The sequence below is a fragment of the Vespa crabro genome, chromosome 18 (genome assembly GCF_910589235.1).
Source record: "Vespa crabro chromosome 18, iyVesCrab1.2, whole genome shotgun sequence".
In the NCBI taxonomy this organism is placed as follows: Eukaryota; Metazoa; Arthropoda; class Insecta; order Hymenoptera; family Vespidae; genus Vespa; species Vespa crabro.
In genome coordinates this window covers 126,471-149,817 of record NC_060972.1, presented here as the reverse complement: position 1 = coordinate 149,817, position 23,347 = coordinate 126,471, and the positions used below count along the sequence as shown (strand labels likewise).

The following is a 23,347-nucleotide window of genomic DNA, read 5'->3' as shown; positions in this document are numbered from 1 at the left end:
ATCGAAGGAGAAAAGACCCCTTGATCTAATCAATGCAAATGATGGCAATGAGAAGGAAGAATTAGGTGAATAAGATATCTATAAAGAGTTGAAGCTACGTGGTTACCAATATAGCGGCCTCTTTCGAAGTTTACACAGTGCCTCAATATCGGGAAAAAAAGGACATGTCGAGTGGAAAAAAAATTGGGTTGCATTCCTGGATAACATATTGCAGATGAAAATACTCGCATTAGATACCCGAGGATTATTCGTACTGATTGGAATTCGAAAATTGATAATAGATACTAAAGCTCATCAACGATATTTGAAAAGTTTGACAACCAATAAAAAATGTAAACACTTATTTTTATTGCAAAGTGAATCTATATAGCGAATTCCATTACATTCAATAATATTATTTCAGATGTACCTGTACAATTACTTGAGTATATTGATACTGTGATTGTAACAGAGAATATGGAAATTCATAATATTACGGCACAGTGAGATTGCTCGAAAGAAACCTGTCAGTGATCCAATTATCGAAGAATATAAATTCATTGCTTATCGTGATAGAAGGGAAATGTCATTACGCGAAATATTAACGTTATCTATGCATATTACTCTTGAGAATATACCAATGACGAAAGTGACAACAATAGAACTTGTTGAGGATAATGACAATATATCAGCAGAGAAACTTGTTTCTCCATTGTTCAGAGACATTATAGTCAATTTACCTTTGATTCAAGCAAGCATTAATTTATTTGCACCACCAAAGAAATTTGGCGAAGAAGACGTTCTTAGAAATATTGATATTTTAGAATCGACAAAATTACGAACAAATGATATAGCGATATTAGCAGTTGGATCTTGCTTATTAACCAATGAAAAAAAGGAAAATTTAAAACAACTTTTGAAATCTACAAAAGATGGGGTTTTTCTTTTATCGCGTGAAAAGGAAAATATACCATTGGACTATTTTATTCTAAAGGAATTTCGATTAGGTATAGTTTTGGAGAAACGTACTTCCGAGGAATTGTGGATATTGTTAAGGAAGATCGAGGAAATTTCGAAAAATATTCTATTTATTAATGTTAGGAGCAATGAATTTAACTGTTTGAAAGAAGTACAAGATGTTCTTGCCAATGAAACACAAGAAGATAACACGAGAGTGATACTTGTTGAGAAAGGAAACTTTGAATCTGGTCTCTTAGGATTCATTAATTGCTTACAGAAAGAACCTGGAGGAAAAATCTTTCGAGCTGTTTTAGTTCAGGATCTTACAGCCCGAAATTTTCTTTAGAATTGCCCCTTTATTCGGAACAATTCGAAACCGATCTTTTTATCAATGTTTTAAGGCCAGGAAACATATGGGGATCATATAGGCATCAACTACATCCATCTCATGAACCAAAGCTTATGTATCATGCTTTCGTTAATCAGTTGGTATGTAAGAAAATTTCATAAAATTTTCATCGAATATCATGAAATAATACTTTTTTACAGTCACGCGGAGATTTAAGTACATTACGTTGGCTCGAAGGACCAATTACGAAAGACTATCAAAAGGAGAATCTTGTTCGCATCCATTATGCATCGTTGAACTTTAAAGACGTGATGTTGGCAACAGGTAAAATAGGATTAGATGTGTTTCAACAGATCAGAAAAGATGTTGACTATGTACTTGGATTTGAATATAGCGGAATCACTATTGGTGGTCGACGTATTATGGGACTTAATCCAAACAAGTGAGCTAATTAAAAATCATAAGATTGAGCTTTTATCGTGAAAATAACAGAAAATAACAGGAAATGAAGGAAAATAAAATGAATAATATTATTTCAGATGCTTATCAAATCTTTGTCAAATGGACGAGATTTTTTCTTGAACCGTATCTGATAGTTGGAATTTGGAAAATGCAGCGACAGTACCATGCGTATATTCCACATATATTGTTGCGCTTTATATTTACGGAGAAATGAAAAAAGGGTGATAGAATACTTATCCACTCTGGTGCTGGTGGTGTTGGCCAAGCTGCGATTAACTTAGCTCTTCACGAAGGCTGTGAAGTATTTACTACCGTTGGTACACCAGAAAAACGTAAATTTATTAAAGAAACATTACCCAGCATCGATGATAATCATATTGGAAATTCTCGAGATACTAGCTTCGAACAAATGATTTTGCAAGAAACCGACGATAGAGGTGTAGATATAGTTCTAAATTTTTTAACGGAAGTAACACTTTTAGCATCTCTGCGTTGTTTAACCTATGGAGAACAATTTTTAGAAATTGGAAAATTTGACTTAGCCGCAGATAATCCGTTAAACATCGATGTCTTTACGAAGGAGATCAGTTTTCATGCTGTAATGTTAGATCAAATTATAATTACCAAGGACGAAATCAAAAATGAAATAAGTTCAAGAGTAAACAAACTCCTTAAAGAAAATGCAATCAAACCTATTGCAAGAAGAATCTTCGGCAAAGATAAAATAGAGAAAGCTTTTAGATTCATGGCTGCTGGTAATCATATTGGAAAAGTAAGTTGTGGTCGTTGTTTTAATATTCATTTATTTGTACTATCTTAAATTATTACTGGATATCCGTCTTGAATTTCATAGGTACTCATAAAGATACGCGAAGAAAATGAACAACTGAATACACCGATCTTGACTGAACCTTATTATAGATGTTTCCCGAACAAAGGTTATACAATTATTGGCGGCTTTGGAGGCTTTGGTTTAGAATTAATCGAATGGTTGGTTCTTCGAAATACTAAAAATATTGTCATTACTTCGCGAAACGGCTTGAAGAATGGTTATCAACAAATGAGAATCAAGAGATGGGAATCATACGGCGTGAATATTAAGATCTTTGTCGGTCTCGATGCGGCTAATCAAGAAGATTGCGAGCTTATAGTAAAATCAGCAATAGATGAAGGTCCCGTAGATGGTATATTTAACCTCGCGGTTTTTTCATAGGACCGTATTTGTCATAAACACACTATGAATACTTTTGAAGAATGTTTCAAGGGAAAGGCCTGGGCAACGAAACGTTTGGACGAAGTTACTAGAAACCTTTGTCCAGATCTTCGGCATTTCGTAGTCTTCTACGAAATATGCGAAAAAAGGGTAGAAGAAGGTTTGCCTGGATTAGCTATTCAATGGGGAGCGATTGGAGACGTCGGTCTTATTGCAGACATGCAGGATAACGAGAAAGAACTTGTTATTGGCGGCACTTTACAGCAAAAAATAACATCTTGTTTAAAAGAAATGAATCGATTTTTGGTACAAGATAAACCTATAGTTGCTAGTATGATAATCGCTGAAAGACGATTAGATGGAGTTTGTTCGGACAATGTCGTAAATACTGTCTTAAAAATTATGTGTAAGTTTCGGTTTATCCATGGTTAATGCTAAATTTTATAATTTTATTTTGTTTTCGCCATCTTTTTGTTTATCTTTATCTTTTTTAAATAAAGAATTTTTGATTATAGGTATTAAAGAATTGAAGAGTATCAATCAACAAATTTCCTTGGCTGAACTTGGAATGGATTCTATGATGGGCGTGGAAATAAAACAAACTTTAGAGCGCGAGTATGAAATATATCTCAACGCGGAAAATATTCGCAGCTTAAACTTTGCCAAACTTGTGGAAATAGATAATAAGCGGGCAGGTGATAGTAATCGTATTGAAATTGCAACCGACAAAATATTATTTAGTAAAAAAGTATTGATGCAATTGTTCGGCGAAGAACTTTCCTCCGAATTAATTATCTCCCTTAAAACTAACCCAGAGGAAGGTCGGAGCGAGATATTCTTCATTCCAGGTATTGAAGGCTATGGTATAATTTTCGAAACTTTAGAATCGAAAATTAAGTCGCCAGCCACTTGTTTCCAACTTAGGACAAATTATGAATTAGAAACTGTAGAAGAAATGGCCCGTTCATTTTTACCGGTATACTTTTTTACTAAAGATATATTTGATTAAATTAAATATAATTCAATCTGTTGTATTAAAATGGTATGTAACTTTACATATTACAGCATATATTAGAGAAACTTAAAGATCGAAAAGATTTTACTTTAGTGAGATACTCATTCGGATCGCTTGTAACAATTGAACTCGCACGACAATTAGAAGCCAAAGGATTTAAAGGCCGGCTAATTTTGATAGACGGTGCTCCTCAACTAATGAAAGAATATGTAAACCAACAGTTACAATCGTCATCAGAGGAAGAGCGAGAAACCAAAGTTTTTGTTATTATGGCGAAGATATTAACATCTGTTAAGATCGAACAGGTTTGTCATTTTTCTTTCTATTTTTCGCTATTATCAAACGAATTTCAAAACATTATTTTAGAAACATTACTTTTAGCTTGTACTTGAATTGGAAAAATCCAAAACGTGGGATGAGAAGGTAAATGCATTCTTTAATGTATTTTCTTCCAAACACAAGCAATTATATTTGGAACGGGATTAAAAAAAACGCTATCCTCTCATTTTATGTATAATTACAAACATCCATGAAATATATTCCAGAACCAACATCATATATAAAAACCTCAATCACATCGTTCAAACCGATATTTTGAACCGTCTGTACAACATATCTTGTATGATTATGGGCTACAGAAAGTTTGTTTTAAAAATTTTTATATATCATAAATATAACACACTATAAAATATAAAATATATATATATTTACTATAAAATACTGTTATTCTCAGATAATTGACGGCAAAGTAGAAGTACATCTTATTGACAGCAATCATGCCACGATGTTAGAAAACAATGAAATTGCAATGGCGATTAATTGTGAACCGCTTAAGCAGAACTCATAAAAATTAAATGAAATAAAGTAATATATATATACATATACATTTGCATAGCGTTTAGTTTCATTCGAAGAAGTGATAAAAATTAAGTTCGTCAATACTTTTTATTTATTCATTTAATCCACTACCGCGATATTGCAACACAAACAGTGTGTAATTTCACATTATTATTATAAACTTGATCTTTTTCATTACTTACGTATTTTTACTTTGTTTTATAATTATATCATTTATTAAAAATTTCCTTGTATTCTGAACGAATATTTTATAATATAATTTTGAATAGTATACTTATTATTACTATCATTAAAATAATTTCATTACAAATACATTTCATATTATGAAATATTATAATGAAAATAAGGAAATTGATGTAAATCGATAAAATTATAAATCAAAAAAGAAATACGAATAGAGAAATAAGAATAAAAGACGAATAGGACCGTTTTTGCAAAAGTTATGCAAAACTACAAGCTGTTCGTGTCGAATTACTCTGCTAATATTATTAGTTGTTTTTACGGCAGTAATAATAATAACATTATAAATAATAATATAAAAAATTACACTATCTGGAAATAATTAAGTAACTATAATTATCTCCACGTTTGCAGTTAATTCTACAATTTAAATAAAATTTATTGAAAGAGAAAGACCAAATAACGATATCTTTTTTAGTTTATTCAAATATATCAAAAATGGATTATAAATTTTTTTGTGGAGCAACAATATGAATTATTTATTTATTTTGTTTTGTTTTAATAAAATGTATAATTTTGCTTTAATTAACAATAATTTTTGCTTTATTTATTTCTACTGAGAATACTTACAATATTATCAATATCCTAATTAGGCCTAAATAATCTTTTACTTTCATTTTCTTAACACAAGAAAATTTTCGGCAAATAAATTTTATTTCATTTGTCATTCAATCTTTTCGGTCAATCAGTCTATCTTTTCCAGTGAATTTATGGTAGGATTTTATAATTTTCAGGACAAATCGTTTCAATGTAATATTTTCTCTGATTCTTAAGAAAACTCCTTAGAGGAATACGAATGCTTAATCACGTATCGATTAATATTGTTCGAAATATATAAATTTTATCAAATCAAGACTTGTTTTTGATTATCTCAACAATAATAATAAATAATAAATATTATAGTACAAAATATATTTACTACAAATAAATGGTATTGGATCATCAATTTGACTAATCTTAAACTATTTCTGGCTTTAAATTTATCAATATTGTTTTTGACAAATTCCACATGACTTTTTCTGTCGATCGCCAATTCCAAATATATTTGAAGTTTATATAAAGTTTATATGTGTGAAGTTTATATGAAGAATGTTACACAGATTTAGATAAAATGATGGTAACTCTCCATTTATGCATATTTTCGGTAATTATGTCTGTACGATATACTCTTATTTCATCTTGATTACATACTCCAATACGTTTATACGTTTGTACGTGCTTGTGCATATATTTAATAAGTGTAAGAGAAAGGTAGAGAGAAAGAGAAAGAGAAAGAGTGAGAAAAGAGAAAGAGAGAGTGAAAGAGAAAGAGAGAGAAAGAGAGAGAGAGTTAGAGAGAGAGAGAGAAAGAGATAGAGTGGGAGAACATAGACGGGGATTATATGCGTATCCATTTTAAAAGTTTGCGTTTCTTAGAATAATTTTGAGATTACTTGAATAGAACGGAACGGATGATTTGAATCGAGCAGACGATTTGAATTTGTTGTATTATTCAATCGAAAATTTATGCCCCTCCCCAACCGCTTGATAATAAATAAAACAATCGACTCAACGAAATGACACATTAAATAACAACTACTGGCATTACATCAGATCATATATAACGTTTTGTGATTCGAAGTATAAAATAAAAATTGTTTCGGATAACATTGTTATTGTTTTAGATATTTGTACATAACTCTTTCTAATATTCAAAACGATGATTATTTATAGAGAGTCTTAGACTATGAAAAATATCGATGGTTTTTAAGATGAAGGTCCTTGATTGTTTCTGACGACGAACATCCTAAATATAGAAATTTTTAAAGTAGGGATAATGATATACTAGTGAATCGCTTTAAATACCAAAATATGAGAATATTTAACCTATCGATTAGAAGAGTTCATTACGGATTTGAGCGATCGATTAATGTAAACAGAGTCTATCATTTTCGTTCGATTTTAGTAAAAAAAAGTTCTGGTATCGTCGTTTCAATAATATCGCGACCCGCATCATTTTAATCATAGTCAATCGACTAAACAATTCACTAAACAACCTTACTTGCTTTGGAGAACCGAAAGATGTCCGCAACAGCAAAGCGTCGACCCTATGTCCAGGAAAAATCACGGCAAATCTTTCCTCAGGAATAAGCTTCGAGAAACGAACATGAGACTATCACAGATCAGATATTTATACAGAATCGCTAACTCAGATTAATCACGAATCGATTACTTGTTAAGTAATCTAAGTTGCTAATAAATCATAAAATATAGTAAGGTTAAAGAAAAGTATCCGTAGAATCATCTATTCGATAGAATAACGATAGAATAACGAAATTTTTGACAAAGAAAAACATAGTGAACGAAAACAAAAGAAGTTTTGTATTTTTCTTCAGATACATTTGTATTAGATGGGCGGTCATGCGTCGAAATTATCAATGACACAATTTATTTAGAATTCGCGTTTCAAATCACCATCTATAATGATATATTTTTCCTTTTTTTATTATCATAAATTACCGTCATGAAATGTATCACGATGTATATGATATAAGTACATCCTCCTGTTTCTTCTTCTTTTTACTGTTTTTGTAACTATATTACTACATAATATGTTATTGTCATAGTAATAATATGAAAATAACTACTATAGAGGAAACCATAATAAAATGGCACCGGGAGAAAAATCTCTTAGATGATGTAGAAACTAACTCATGTTTTGATCTTTATTAAAAATAATATATAATATAAATATTCATTAATTACTAATTTTGAAAAAATAATCGATAAATGTATATATTTTATATACATTTGTCATCGAACAAAATTATACTACTGCTGTGTCGTATCTAGCATAGATCACCGTAAAATTCACGTCAGCCATCAGTATTGAAAATAAATATAAAAGATTGAATAGTAACACCTCACTACATTATCAAATAAGAAAGAAAGATTAAATTACTTAATTATTTTCTTCTACATCGATACCATAATACAAAGATCATACAATAATAAAAGCCATGTTAGTCTTGAACCTAGAATTCTAAAATTATCAATATACTATACATTACATATAGAATTTCTCTTTTTAATTTATAAAGTCTAAAAGAAACTATAAATTTTTCAAAAATTTAAAAATATTTTAAACTCAGAATCTTTGACATAAACAATTCAATATGTATTTTTTTATTTTTGCCATAAAATCATCTGGCCAAAGCTTATTAAATTGATTGAGTGTGTTATCATAACTTCCCCGTGAAAGCTTTTCCTTGCGTTCGGAAATGTTCAAAAAAATCTGAGCATTATCTATTTATGAACATAACCAACCAGCCAATAGTTACTTCATAGACATAAAACATACGCCATTTCAGCGTGTATACGAAAAGCAGTAGTAGTACGAGTTCATCAAATTCGTCAAATGTTAGTTCTACTTAAGAGAAAGAACTTTTATCTTAGACTGTGTTCTCTATTTCTTACGGTTTGCTAGTTACAATATAAAATCGAATAATAAATGGTTTTCATTATCCCTTTGGAATGAATATTAGCAGCAAAATAAAATTACGTAACACATATTTATATGCATTTTACATATTCCTAAAGTTTCATAATTCCCTAAATTTGCGGATTCGCTATCTTCCCTTGTAAGAAATTATCTTTGATAACCAGGAATTATCGCTATCGCTCACAGATCGAAGAGCGAGATTTTCGGCGGGTTTCTTTTGTTTCGAATTGGACTGTGTGTCGTACGTCTTCCCACTGGTCGCTTCATCGCCATATGGTTGGTCAACGCACCACTAGCATGCGTCGATGCGCACACTATCTGTGGCGCGTGCGTTCATGATGAGTTAGCGTTTTGTTACACTGCGATTACATATTGTGAAAAAGAGGTAACTATTTATATTCGGTGAAAATATATTTTTTAATAATGATAATGATTGACTTACGCGTTCATAAGGATAATTATTAGATTCAAAACGATTTTCTCAAATTATTGAACAAATTATTAAACAAACGTACCCTTCCTCTATATCATTGAATTTATATAATTTTTAACTACGATACCACCTACAAAAAGGTTATATGGTTCCATTTAATAGGAAGTTAACCTTGATTTTTTATTTTAAAAATTGTATCTTTGCAATGTTTATTTTGGTTTTGTTTTACTTATTTTGTTTTACTTTATTTTACTTATTTATTGGTAATTTAATCGACAATTGAACAGAAATATTCTTCCTGTTTATGATATGAATGCAATTTTTCCCGTTATAACTTGGTTACGTTTCGATTGTTATTACTTATTATATATGACAATGACAAGAGATAAAAGTATTTTGAAATAAATAAAAAAATTAAAGAAATAGGTACAACAAAACTCATTCTGTTATTTTAGAAGATGGTGAGCGAGATTAGAATTGAAAGTCCACTCAATACAGCAACAATAGAAACTTCTGTGTCTTCAGGTTTCTCGAAAATGTGACTTGTGAAGTTTGATGAAGTGTATTTGAATAAGGCAGTATATAAGATAAATATATTAATGTAATTATACATTCCATTATTCTTAATTCGTTATTCAACGATTTTTTTAATTTGCAGTTTGCAGTAGAGGGAAAATAAATTGAAGGTGTTGGTAAAAGAAATGCGTTGGTTTGAAGTGTTCAATTTTCTGTAGAAATTGTAAAAGTCATAAACAATGTTTTATAACGGATAACTATAAAGTATAATGAAAACACGATTTCGATTGAAAAAGTAGCTATCTATGATGGTGACTTTCAAAAATTGTCTTGCAAGACAATGTCATGGATCAAATATCAGAATATTATAGAATACCAGAGTAAGATACAATGAATATAATTTAGATGTTATAAAGAATCTGTACGTTCAACTTTCGTCCATATAGTATCAACGAATGACTAGCTGCTTCAAAACTATTCTTCAAGTTGTTGATGTAATTATATCATATGTCTCGTTCTGGATAATTATAATGTAGTCATGCTTGGCATGGTAAAATCACAACGTTTGACGCATAAGGTTTTTTAAAAAAATAATGCCTGAAGTTTCTAGGTAAGGATCCAAATGAAGGTCCTGAGTAAGGATCCACAACTAAGAGAAACGTAGTTGCAGTAGAAAAATAAAGACTTGCCAAAGAAAAATAAAAAAGAAATTGTAGAATCATATAAAATTACAATGAATCATCCAAAATAAACCTTGAGATACTACCACTGCTATCAGATGTTGCCAAAAAAAGAGACTTCTTGGACACTCAGAAATGTGTCAGTACCATCATACGGGCGTTGGGGCGACAGTTTCTATTTTAATAGATCCTCCGAAAGACGGCCTAAATGAGGATATATTTACGGATTATATCAATCACGCTGGGCAGATATTAACGGATCTCTTTCTTCAACAGATTAAAGCATGAAAATCATTTATTACATCACGGCTAAACAAAAATATTAAACCAGTGATAGGCGCGATGGTTTCCAATGAATAGTTGTACGAGAACAAGCTCAAGGAAATGGTTATAGATGCAAAAAAGATAGAGAAGGCTTGTGCAGAAATTAAGAAGGCCTCATCGAAAACAGCAGCAAAGTTTCGAAGTCAGTGAAACTCGAAATACCCACCTGCGAATTACCGTCCGATAGGTCAACAACAGAAACGTCTGTTAAAATTCAAATCAAAGACGTACAGAATCCCACGAAATCTGCCCAGAACAACAATCTAGAAGACAAATCTTTCATCATCGAGGATTTAGTAAAAATAATTAAACAGCAAATCGTTTATCCTTCTATGTGGAGATATGGAAAGAAATTACAGCTGATAAATATATGCTCAGCTATTTAAATGGTTATAAAATACCATTTACAGAGATACTGATCCAAGAGTCTGTATTGAGAGAAAAACTTTTTTCTCTAGAAGGCAAAGCGAAAATTATTATAGAAATTAAGAAAATAATAAGAAAAGGAGCTGTCAAGAAATGGAAGGACTTTAAGGGACACTTCATATCGTTTTTTTTTTCCTAATATCAAAACCCAATGTCTCGAATTGGTTCATAATCAGCTGAAAAGAGTTTAATAAATTTATTCAAGTTCCACATTTTAAACTAGAGAACATTCAGTCAGCACTAGATTTGGTTTCCCCAAGAGATTTCTTAGAATCCATAGATCTTAAATATGTTTATTTCTCAGTACCTATATATAAGGGCCATAGAAAATTTTTGAGATTCAAGTTGAGATCAAGGTTATGAAATCTATAGTAAAAATATTAAGATATATAAGACGAAATGTATTTATCTTATACCTAGATGAATTTCTCTTTATTAATAAATCAAAAAATGGATGTGGACAACATATAAAAGAGAGAGTTCAATTTTTAGAACTGTGGAGTTTAATTATCAACTATCAGAAAAGTTCCTTACTTGCGGAACAATATTGTAAACATCTAGGTTTCGTTTTAAGTAGTTTTAATTCACTATAAATTTAACAGATAAGAAAAAGATTCAAATAGCAAACCAATTAAACGAATTTAAAATAAACAAAATGTAAAAAATTAGAAAATTTACGGAATTATTTGGGGTATTGACGGCTGCTTGTCTTACTGTAGCTTATAGGTTCATTCACTGTAAGCGATTGGAGAGACGAAAATTTTAACATTAAAGTTTAATGACTAAAAATATGGGGGAAAAATTTTAATAATGGAGTCAATGTTAAAGGAAATCCATTGATGGAAACTAAATGCTGCCATTGGCGCAAATCCAATTAAAACTCAGTCTTATGCTCTCGAAATTTTCTCAGATTCAATCTTCTCACACTGAGGTTGTTACTATGGAGTTAAAGAAATTTTTGGTTTTTGGGACAAACAAGAAAGAAAAAATCATATGAATTATCTTTAATATTTTTTGTGATAAAATGCTTTGCGTTGGGATGTGAAATATTACTTCTCTTAGACAATACCACAGCCATCGTTTATGTAAATAAGCCTGGAGAAGTTCAGTATCCACACCTTAGTGAGCTCTCAAGAAAAATTTGGGAGTGATGTAAAGAGAAATGGATATAGCTAAAGACATTGTACATAGGATTAGCAAAAATTACTGAAACAAGTAGAGCATCAGGCAATGTAAATGTAAATTCTGAATGGAAGCTTCGTCAGACTGCTTTTCTTCGAATTGAGAAACAATTCGACTCATTTTCAGTTGATTTCTTTGCTAGATTAAAGATTCTTGACTAGATTAAATAAAAAATGTATGATATTTTATTCTAGATTCCCCGACTTAGAAACGAAAATAGTGAATGCTTTCACTACGTCATTGACAAATTAACAGTTCGATGTCTTCCTTCCATTTTCAATTATTTTACGTACACTTCGAAAAATAATTAACAACAAAGCGGTTGGGATGTTAGTCATACCAATATGGCCTACGCAGCCCTGGTATACTCTGTTCATATCTCTTTTCATAGAGCTTACCATGGTATTTAAACCAAGTAAGAATTTATTAATTTCTCCTTGCAGAGACATGAGTAACCTATTAGCATCCTACCTTTTGTTGGAAGCACGGCAATTGTCAGGATGGCGTATGTAAAGAGAGGACTTTCAGAAGAAACAATAGATGTGATAATAAATTATATTGCACAGTTACTGAAGCAGTACAAGGATAGTCTGAAACGATGATGGACTTTCGCACACTTAAATAATTTTGACTTATTTAACTCAAGAACCACTGATATTAATCAATTTAAAGATGGAGCAAGCTACACTACGCTTAATACTGCCCGATCTACTGTATCTTTAATTTCAGCATATGATATTAACAAAGATGGATTAATATCACGTTTTATTAAAATCATATTTAAGCAAAGATCGTCTAAGTCAAAGTATTCTTCAACGCGGGACATCGATCCTGTACTGGAATACATAGAAGAAATGCATCCAATTAACAAATTGAAATTAAAAGAATTTGCAGAAAAAGTAATAATGTTATTGATATTAACTACAGCTCAAAGACTTCAGATTTTAGCACTAATAAGAATTGATAACTAGAAAAAACTAACATAGAGATAAAAATTAACATAACTGAATTGATTAAGACATCAAAACCAGGAACATTTTCCCCGAACTGACTTTACCCTTTCACAATAGTAAATCAGGACTGTGTGTGGCCTTCGCAGTCATAGATTTCATAGATTGTACTAAGAAATTAAGAGATGATTAGACAACGAATTTGTTCATTGGAACTACAAAACCTTTTGCAGCGGTTATAGCAAAAGATATAAGTCAATGGATCAAATCATTATTAGGAAATGCAGATGTTGATACAAATCAACTAACGGCATATAGCACACGCCATATAGCAGACAACAGAGATGATATATTATGAATACATTACAACAGACATTACAACAATAAGATGCTTTGCTGGGTAGATGTCTAGTTCTCAAACTATCTTTTAATTTTATAATAAATCCATTCAGACTTCCAATGGCCAATTTGCACATGCAATATTGAATAAAAGTTGAGTACTACTTAACTCTCTTTTATTATATAATAATTTCAGCTTACGCAACTTGTTTTCTTTTGTTTTTATATAAAAAGAAAAATTTCAAGTAAAAAATTATCCCTCTGTCTCTAAAAACCTACATTATTATTATCAAGAACGAGATATTACATATAATTTTGATCAAACTTCACCCATAGACAGATAGAAGGTTTTTGTAAAGATGAAATTATTACAAATTTTTATGTTACAGTTATATGTATATACTCATGTAAAGTATTACAATAACCAAATTTGCATTGTATAATTTTTTTTTAAAAGGAAGAATTAATTCTGTTATAGACGATTAAAAGAAAATATGAAAATTATATTATAGTTATGAATTCTATAATTTTGTTTTAAATATGAAAATTTCATATTATATAATTTTTCTTTTTTTTTAGGCATAAATCATATTGTATTATAAACATATTGTTAATTCATTCTTCAATTCTCTTTTATTTTTTCCGATTAATCAAGCTCAACGTTTAGGGCGTTATCAATTTCTTTTTTTACTTTTTCGTTCTCTTTTTAATAGGGTCGATACGATAGTTTTATACATTTTCAATTATTTCTTTTAAGATACAATAAAATTGTAAGAGTACAATTTTAGAAAAGTTTCAGACATCTATAAAATCATCTTTTTCATTTAAGTTACTATATTGTCAAATCTTATTTTCTGAAAAGGATATCTTTGTAAATTTATAAATGTAAAGTTTCTTTTTATATTTCCAGTATAATTTTGAATACACTGTCTTTTCTAAAAATTGAAAATCGCTCGATTTAATGAAATAATGTCAATGAAATTTCAAGAAATATTCGAACAATCGAATTTACACATATACATACAGCATATATTTGTCATTAAAATGATATCTAATTTAATACATACTTATATATAATGTTAATGGCTGTAGGACAACCCATTCAGGGCGACATGAGAATGTCGCGCGAAAACGAGGTCGAGACAGTCGGACGTTTTAGATGTGAATATAGGATCCCACGATGTTCTTCTGCTGCTACTACTATTAGGGGGTAGTCACTCTCCCTTTACTTCTACGCATTGTCATCGTCATCGTTGTCATAGCCATCGTCGTCGTAATCATCGTAGTCGTAGTCGTCGTCGTGGAACACTGGCTAGGATGTCTTATAAAACTTTTAAGCCGTAATATTAAATTATACCATCTCTCTTTCACGACCAAATTTCCTGAACGAGACATTCTCGAAGAATCCAAAAAGGTATTATCTTTATCTTTTACAGTAACGGTCATGATTGATGGTGTATTATCACGACTTGTGTGATTATATTCAGGCGAATACAGCGTTGTGTACGAGCATATATAAATATATATGTATGTATTCCTATGCATCAACCGAAATTATCAATCGCATATCGTGACGGAAATCGTAAACTTGAAAATTACCTGCTCGATTTGCAAAACTGATAAATCGAAATAAGTATCGTTTTTGTATCCAAAAGGGAAACAGTATCTGAGAGCAGAATTAACGATCGTGATGTTGGTAAAACAGTAATGAGCGATAGTGACGAGTGTAAAAAAGTGCGAACTATTAAGACAATCGCACCCGAAGAAATATTAGTACATTAGATAGAATACATTTGAATGGTTTTTAGGTGGACGATGGTGGTAGCGGTGGTGGTAGGGATGGTAGTAGCGATGTCAGTAGCGATGGCGGTGGTGGTGGTGTTGGTGGTTAGGGATTGATTTGAGTTTTATTGAGTGTGGATCGTTGATTTTGGGAGGTACTGTGATTGGTGTGGTAGTAGTATGGTAGTGCTAGTGTTGGTGGTGGTGGTAGTGGTGGAGGAAGTGGTTTGGGTTTTATTATAGCTGGAGGATATTGTGATTGTTGAGATAATAGTGGTAGTGGTAGACGTAGTGGTGGTGCTGGTAGGAGTGGTTTTTCATCTCTTTGTCTCTGCCACGGCCTAGCGAGTCTTATTTTGAACCTTTATTCATCGTCGGTGATCAATCACAATTGATCTCAAGCGATGAGAACATAGGTATGTACCGAGATGAAGAAGGAAAAAATCAGTAGGTGATACCAAAAAAAGGGAAAATAGAAAAAAATTTTATCGATCTATTCGCAATTTCTGCGAATTATTTGGTTTCATTTTTTATCTTTTTTTTTGTTCTTTATTTTCTTTCTTTTCTTTCTTCTTCCAAAAGATCTTTATAGTCTAATATAGTATCAGATATTCGTTGTATCTAAAAGTAATACTTTCGTTAATCTTGATATGGTATAGTCGAATTTTAGCATTCCTTTCCCGTTCGAAAACTCGGATACATTTAAACAATATGTTCGTCTTTCGATGCATACGCCTATGAACATGTACGTGCCTGTATCTGTGCAAATGGTATTGGTCAGTGATTTCATTAAGGAGCAATATTATCCGCAAGTCAGACGTTGATTCATGCTAGAAGAGAAAGAAAGATAGAGAAAGAGAAACAGAGAAAGAAAAATAAAGAAGAGTGAAAATGAAACGAGCGGGAGAGGAGAATGAGAGAATATGAGAAAGGAAAGAGTTTGTTTGAACGTCCTCCGAAGCCATGTGGAGACACATAAGAAAACGCAGGAGGTGACGGATGAAATGACAAGACTGACTTCGGTCCGAGTCTGCTTTTTGATGCTACCCTTCCCCGTCACTAGTCTGAAACTAAAGAATAATTCTCCGATACCGAAACGAAATTCGAGCTTGAGAGTGGGGTAATGCAGGGTTAAGAGAAACTAAAGAAAAGAAAAAGGATGAATGTGCGGTTGTGAGTGTGTGGATTGTTGGTGTCGATGGGGCGATGTTGGACAAGTAAAAAAATCTTATTTAAAAATGTATTCACCATCTGGCTCGCAAGAATCAGCCGTCACCTTGGAAAGTTTGCTTTTTATCATTCTAACTTTCCTTCTTTTTCTCTCATTTTCCGTCTTTCTCTCTCTCTCTCTCTCTCTCTCTCTTTCTTTCATGCTTCATGCTATCCAGTTCTTTTCTTCTCTTTCTCTTTCTTTCTCCTTTCCTTGTGTCCGGTTCATCCTTCTTCTATCCACGGAAATGTAGAAATCCTGAAGGTATGCGGATGTGACTTTTCATCTACGTTATCGTTCGCAACAATCGCAAAATTTCAATCGCATGCTTTTACGATTTAGCAACTTTCCGAATTGATATATCGCAGAGAGATTTTTGACATCTCGCAGAGTATCTTACTTTTAGTTTGTCTCTTGTCTTTTCTTTTGTGCTTTTTTCTTTTCTTTATTCTTTCTTTTTTTCCTCTTTCCTCGAGGAGATTTCACGGAGGAAAAGGAGGGAAAGAGTCGACGTAGGAGTGGAGCGAAGATGGTGTTCATTTTATAGGGAGTAGATCGAGAACAAGAGAATGATAAATTCGATCAAAAAAATTTTATCGAATGCGCGCCGGCGTATTTTATAAAGGCATTGTTTTCGGTGTCAAAACGGAATGAGGGAAAGAAAAAGAGAAAGATGGAGAGAGAGAGAAAGAGCGAGAGACCTAGAGAGTGACGATGATGAGAGGAGAAGGAGGGTATGACGGGGATAGGTATAGTGTAAGTTTCATCGAGAGAGTAAACGCGTGCAAAGATAGGTACATAACATGGCACAACAGGAGGAGATGCTGTAGCAAACTATGCATATATAGATGAAATGAAGGCTATCCATTGCCATCACTGCGCGCTCACTCCGTCAAAACTTCTATTAACCGATTTCGAAGTTTACGGCAGCAATCTGTGGGAAATGTATCTGAGATAGATAGATGAAGTGTAATTATCCAATTTGGCGATCGCAGAACGACAATATTTTCCTCTACCGTCTTTCTCCTACTTCCTTTCTTATTCTCCATCTCTCTCTCTCTCTCTCTCTCTCTTTCTCTCTCTCTCTCTTTCTCTCTCTCTCTCTCTCTCTCACACACACACACACACAATGTCTGTTTCTCTCTATTTTTCTCATTATCTATCTATTTATCTGTCTATCCATAAAGAGGTTGTAGTAACATCTCGAATAGATGGCTATCGAAGAGGGTTGGTGGAGAAGCTCCTTCAGAAACATGAGGCGGCGAGGGTAAGAGGGCACGAAGTTGATGCCCGATCAGTTATTAAACAAGTGAATATTCACATATTTCGAGTTGTAAAATTGACAAGGATGCTCGTTAGTAGTGAATCCTGTAAGAAGTGCTATTTAGTGGAGATGAGATATGGACCGACTGTGACGGAGAAGGAAATGGTAAAGAGAGAAAAAAGAGAGAAAGAGAGGGAGAAAAAGTCGAGACTCTCCCTCTTTCTCTCTTTCCCACTCTCTTACTATATCTTCCATTCGACCTTTTTTATTACTTCGCCACACATCCGCAAATCCTTTAGTCGTCCGTATCCACTCCTTGCATATTTATCCTGCTCATAATTCCCATTTCCCAGGTTGGGCAACACTTCACTTTGGTTGCATCACTATCGATATTGAAAGTGAGCGAAAGAGAGAAAAACTAGAAGAGAAAGACATGAAGAGAGATAGGGAGAGAGAGAAAGAAAAAGAGAAAAGCAGGTCGTCTCCTACCGATTAGGTTTTCTTTCCGAGCACTGCTTTTAATTGACATTCTCCTATAGAACAGAAAAGAGAGGAATTTTCCCATAAAAATTCCTCTACGTCGTAAAAGGTTGCTTTACCTCATTCATAGCGATGTTCTTTCCTCGATGTTGATGGTTACAAAATAGAATCTGTCGCCACGATATTTTCTTGACAAAACATTTCTGTAAGTTTTTTGACAAGAGTTTTCGTTATCGTATCAACGTGAATTAGAAATTAATAAGATCGTAAAAATATGAATAAATTTCTCAATTATTTGATATAGAAAATCATTGATACTTATTCCGACAGGTAGATATTTAAAGGTAAATTTATTTATTTAAATGTATCCAAAAATTTAATTTATTTCTTAATTTACCTATATATATATATATATATATATATATATATATATGTATTGATAAATTGTTAAGTAAAAAATTTATATTTCATATTATACGATCCATGATATTAAGATTTAGGACAGCACTTTAAAAAAGGAAGAAATGACTTCGGTCTAAATAAAAATTCCGTTAAAATAATAAGAACAATAAGAGTATGTATGCGCTTAATGAAAATCCAAAAGTTTTGCAGTACATGGGTATGTGTGTTGCTAATACAACATGCATACAATGTCGAATAGGCGTATAAACATCGAAAGTAGGAACGGGACTTTGATCATACCATCCTCGGTTGTTGGTTCCTTCGTAGTACTACCAGCACACTATGGATGTGGTGTACCGTACATACAAGACGATATTCAAAAATAGTACAGCATGTGTAGTGTGTTTCTTCAATTTAGGAGTAAGATCCTGCCCGTCACAATGTAACAAATTTTGAAAGATCTTTCCATCTTCTTCGTATCAAATCCTTACCGCCCATTTGTAAAACATTATGTTTTTCAATCTCGAATTACATTTCTTTGGATGTCCCTCTTTAAAGATAATAAACGGTTAAACCAGCACACATATACATAATAAGAACAATCACGCGCTAATATGTTGCTACTTGATGTAGCAACATATACGGCATATGTCACGAACGTTTGTAGTTTTGTAGTTTATAACATGGGGAGATGTTGAGCCACGTTAAACAAGATTTTGGGATGGGGGTTTTTAATGACAAATTTCAATCACCTGCTAAGTTTATTATAAGACACGACGTTGACACGCGTAAGGTAAATTGTTTATAAATGGTTGAGAAGGAACTGATATTGGGAAAGAGAAAGTGAGATGAAAATGCAGTATGAGTGAGATAAGTAACGAAACAAAAGATAAGACAAAAGCTGATAAGGATTGCATATGTTCAAATGTGAGTGGCAACGGGAAAAGCTACGAGGAGTACGTGAGAAAAGAACGAATAGATAGTCTTTAGAAAAACGCCAAGTAAATAGTAGTTTTTGGCCAAAGAAGAGTCGTAGTATGTCCGCGTACGAAAAGATATTCTGTATTATTATATTATTTCTTTTTATTATATATATTATAATAAAAATTATAATATATATAAATAATTATATTATTTCTTTTTATTATTTTTCCATAATAAATATCCATTGATTTTTATTTCTTTATTAATCACGGCTATCTCTGTATATATAGAAACGCCTATAGATTTTCAGAAGAGGGATTATAGAAATTCCCACAGATCTTCAGAAGTGGGATTGATGTGGAATTTCCATAAGGAAATTAAATAAACAAAATAAGAAGAAAAGAAATTATTATTCATTGCACTCGATAGATCTAGATCCTATAAATCTATATAATTTTTCGTCGACTTAAGAGATATGCAACGGGATAGTCGTGCATATCTGTAATAGATATTGCCTATCGTCAGGAACCGAACAAGTCAAGTTTTCGTTTCACTTACGATCAAGTTTATTTATGAAGTACGACATGTTGCTAACCACCACGTGCAATTATTAATATTTGTACGAATAATATACGTAGAATCGATAAATAATAATTGAATTGATAATAGTACAATTTTTTTTTTAACTAAATTGCTATGCGTGATGTGTAACTTATTTTTCGATGTTTAATACAAATAAAAATAAAAATAATAATAAAAATAAATAAATACAGTTCATCATATTTGCAAAATAGAATCGATTGCTTATTTTTACTGAATGTTTTACACAGTAAGTTAATCCGTAAAATTTATTATTCCGTGGATCGGAACATTATTGAATTTGTTTTTTTTTTTGAGAACGACTTTACGACATATGTACAAACATCGAATGATATAAACGCGTGTTTAATTATGATATTAAAGTATTATAAAAAAAGAGACATTATTAATGAAGGGAAAAAAATAAAAAAGGAAGAAAGAAAGAGATATTGGGTTATAATATCCCACCCTATTCTAGATTCATGTTTCTGTGGAAAGAATATTTATTCATTGTATAACATTATATGGCTGGGTAGAAAGTTTTTCTTGCTTTTGCTTATTGCTTTCTTTTCTTTATTTTCTTTTTTTCCTTTTCTTTTTCCTATTCTTTTTCTCTATCGATTAACTAAAAATCCATTCACGTGATACGATTTTTCGACTCGGAAAAAAAAGAAAATAGAGAAAGGAGAAAAGAGAACATGATGTTATTTACGTGCTCATCGAAGAATTATTTTATAAACAATATATAGATGTATGTGGGATGGTCTTGATTAAAAATTTGATTTATATTTATCAACTAATTGGTATAAAGCCATCATTTCCATAATTGATGTGACAATCGTTATACAATGCTCAATATAATAAATACCTGATAAATAGTACATCTGAAGTTTTTTTTTTGTAATGTTAAATATTTCATGATTTTTATTTTTTACTAGAGAAAATGATTTCATTTCCACATCATCTAAGAGACTTTTCTCCTGCTGCTGTTGTGTTAGTGTTTCCTCTGTAGTAGTTTACTTCTTACTATTACGACTATTATGATTATTAATATAATAATAATATAATGTGTAATAATATAATAACAAAAGCAGCAGAAGGAAGAAAATAGAGAGAATATACTTATATTGTATAAATCTTGGCACATATGATGACGGTAATTTATGATAACAAAGAAAGGAAAAATATATCATTTTACGCGGTGATTTGACGCGGGTATTCTCAACAAATCGAGTCCTTAATAATTTCGACGCAGGACCACCCACCTAATACAAACAACATACGAAAAAATATACGAAACATTTTTTTGTTTCTCTTTATCTTACTAACTTATGATATTTATGCATTTGTTTCCACACAATTTCTTACTCAGGATCAGTCTAAGCTAATTGTTTTTACTTTAATATATGATATGTGTATGATGGTTGTCTAGTGCAAAAATCGTTTATTACAACAAAAATATTAAATCGGGATTACAATGGACGCTAAATAGGACGCTGTAGTGCAATATGTTAAGCTGCTCTATCACCTAATTTTATTATTCTAAATTCTTTTATATGAAGTCCTCTCAAAGGAAAAATATATCAAGTGTACTCGGAGATGGAGTAAAGGATGCCATGTTTATTTAATAACATGCCAGATAGATATTATCTGTGAGGTAAGTAGTCAAAAATCAGTACCAAAATTTATTATAACTTACATTAGAATGATTCTCCTTCTCATCATTACAACTATTATATAAAATAAATATGCATAACTTTTCGATATCTAATCTAATAAATATGTGTTCCTTTGCAAGCAAAATAAATACATATGTGTTAATATTTGGTATCTAAATTAATAGCTATTCACGAATAAGTACTGATTACGTCTTGTTTGTGACTAAGATGCATTCGATATGTGATATAAATCTCTTTATACAATCCATTAACGAATAGATGATTTTACGGGTATCTTTCTTTAATTTTACTGTATTTTATCACCAATTCGCAACTTAGATTACTTAACAAGTAATCAATTTGCAATTAATCTAAGTCAACGATTCTGTAGAAATACCTGATATGTGACAGTCTCGTGTTCCTTTCTCGGAGCTTATTCCCGAGGAAAGATTTGCAGTGTTATTTCGTAGTAATCGGGTACTCTTTGCTATTGCAGACAACTTTCGGTGCGGGTTCTCAAAGGAAGTAAGATTGCTTAATGAATTGTTTGGTCGATTGACCATGACTAAAGCGATGCGGGTCCCGATATTATTGAGCCGACCAATCCAAATCATTTATAAGGAACACGATCCTCGCCGTCTTTCTTTTACTAACTTCTAACGACAGCGATAGGTTCTGTTTACATTATCCGATCACTCGAACCTACAATGAACCTTTCTAATCAATAGGATAAATACTCTTTTATTTTGGTATTTAATGCGATTCACTAGTTTGTCTCTATCCCCGCTTTAAGAATCTCTGTATCTAAGACGTTCGTCAACACAAACAATTAAGGACTTTCAACTTAAAAACCATCAATACATTTCATAGTCTAGGATTATCTATAAATAATCATCGTTTTGAAAATTAGGAAGAGTTTTGTAGAAATATTTGAAACAATAACAATGTTAAACGAAACAATTTTTATTTTATATTTCGAATCATAAAATGTTATATATGATCTGATATAATACGAGTGGTTGCTATATAATGCGTTATTTCATTGTGTCGGTTGTTTTGTTTATTATCAAGCGGTTGGGTATTATTCATTTTTGAATGAATAATACAACAAATTCAAATCGTCAGTTCGATTCAAATCATCCGTTCCGTTCTATTCAAGTAATCTCAAAATTATTATAAAAAACGCGAGCTTTTAAAATGGAGAGTTATCGTTTTTTCACTTAAACCTGTACAACATTCTTGAGATAAGCTTCACTTATATAAGCTTCATATAAACTTCAAATATACTTGAAATTGGCGATAGATAGAAAAGGTCATGTGCAATTTATCAAAAACAATATTGATAAATTGATAACCAGATATAGTTTAAGATTGGTTAAATTGATGATTCAATATTATTTATTTGTAGTAAATATATTTTGTAATATAGTATTTATTATTTATTATTATTGTAGAGTTAATCAAATACAAGTCTTCATTTGATAAAATTTATCTATTTCGAACAATACTAATCGATACGTGAGTAACCATTTATATACGTCTAAGGAGTTTTCTAAAACAACAGAGAAAATATTATATTGTAACGATTAATACTAGAACATTAAAGAATATTGTCATAAATTCATTGGAAAAGATAGGCTG

At 31.5% G+C, this 23,347-nt stretch overlaps 3 protein-coding genes across 3 annotated transcripts in view; 2 read left to right on the top strand and 1 right to left on the bottom strand.

Annotated features, from left to right (window-relative positions):
* The window catches only part of LOC124430420 (fatty acid synthase-like), a 112,170-nt gene that overhangs the window by 3,014 nt on the left and 85,809 nt on the right, over positions 1 to 23,347 (top strand). The gene's annotated exons all lie outside the window — the stretch shown is intronic.
* LOC124430421 (fatty acid synthase-like) overlaps positions 1 to 23,347 on the bottom strand; it is a 104,641-nt gene that overhangs the window by 33,758 nt on the left and 47,536 nt on the right. The window lies entirely within an intron of this gene.
* LOC124430452 (fatty acid synthase-like) lies at positions 973 to 4,825 on the top strand. Its single transcript, XM_046977045.1, is given in 10 exon segments — positions 973 to 1,428; positions 1,489 to 1,730; positions 1,828 to 1,963; positions 1,965 to 2,522; positions 2,604 to 2,900; positions 2,964 to 3,369; positions 3,479 to 3,939; positions 4,029 to 4,283; positions 4,360 to 4,401; positions 4,712 to 4,825. Coding segments are annotated over 10 exon segments (2,538 nt in total). The 5' UTR covers positions 973 to 1,401.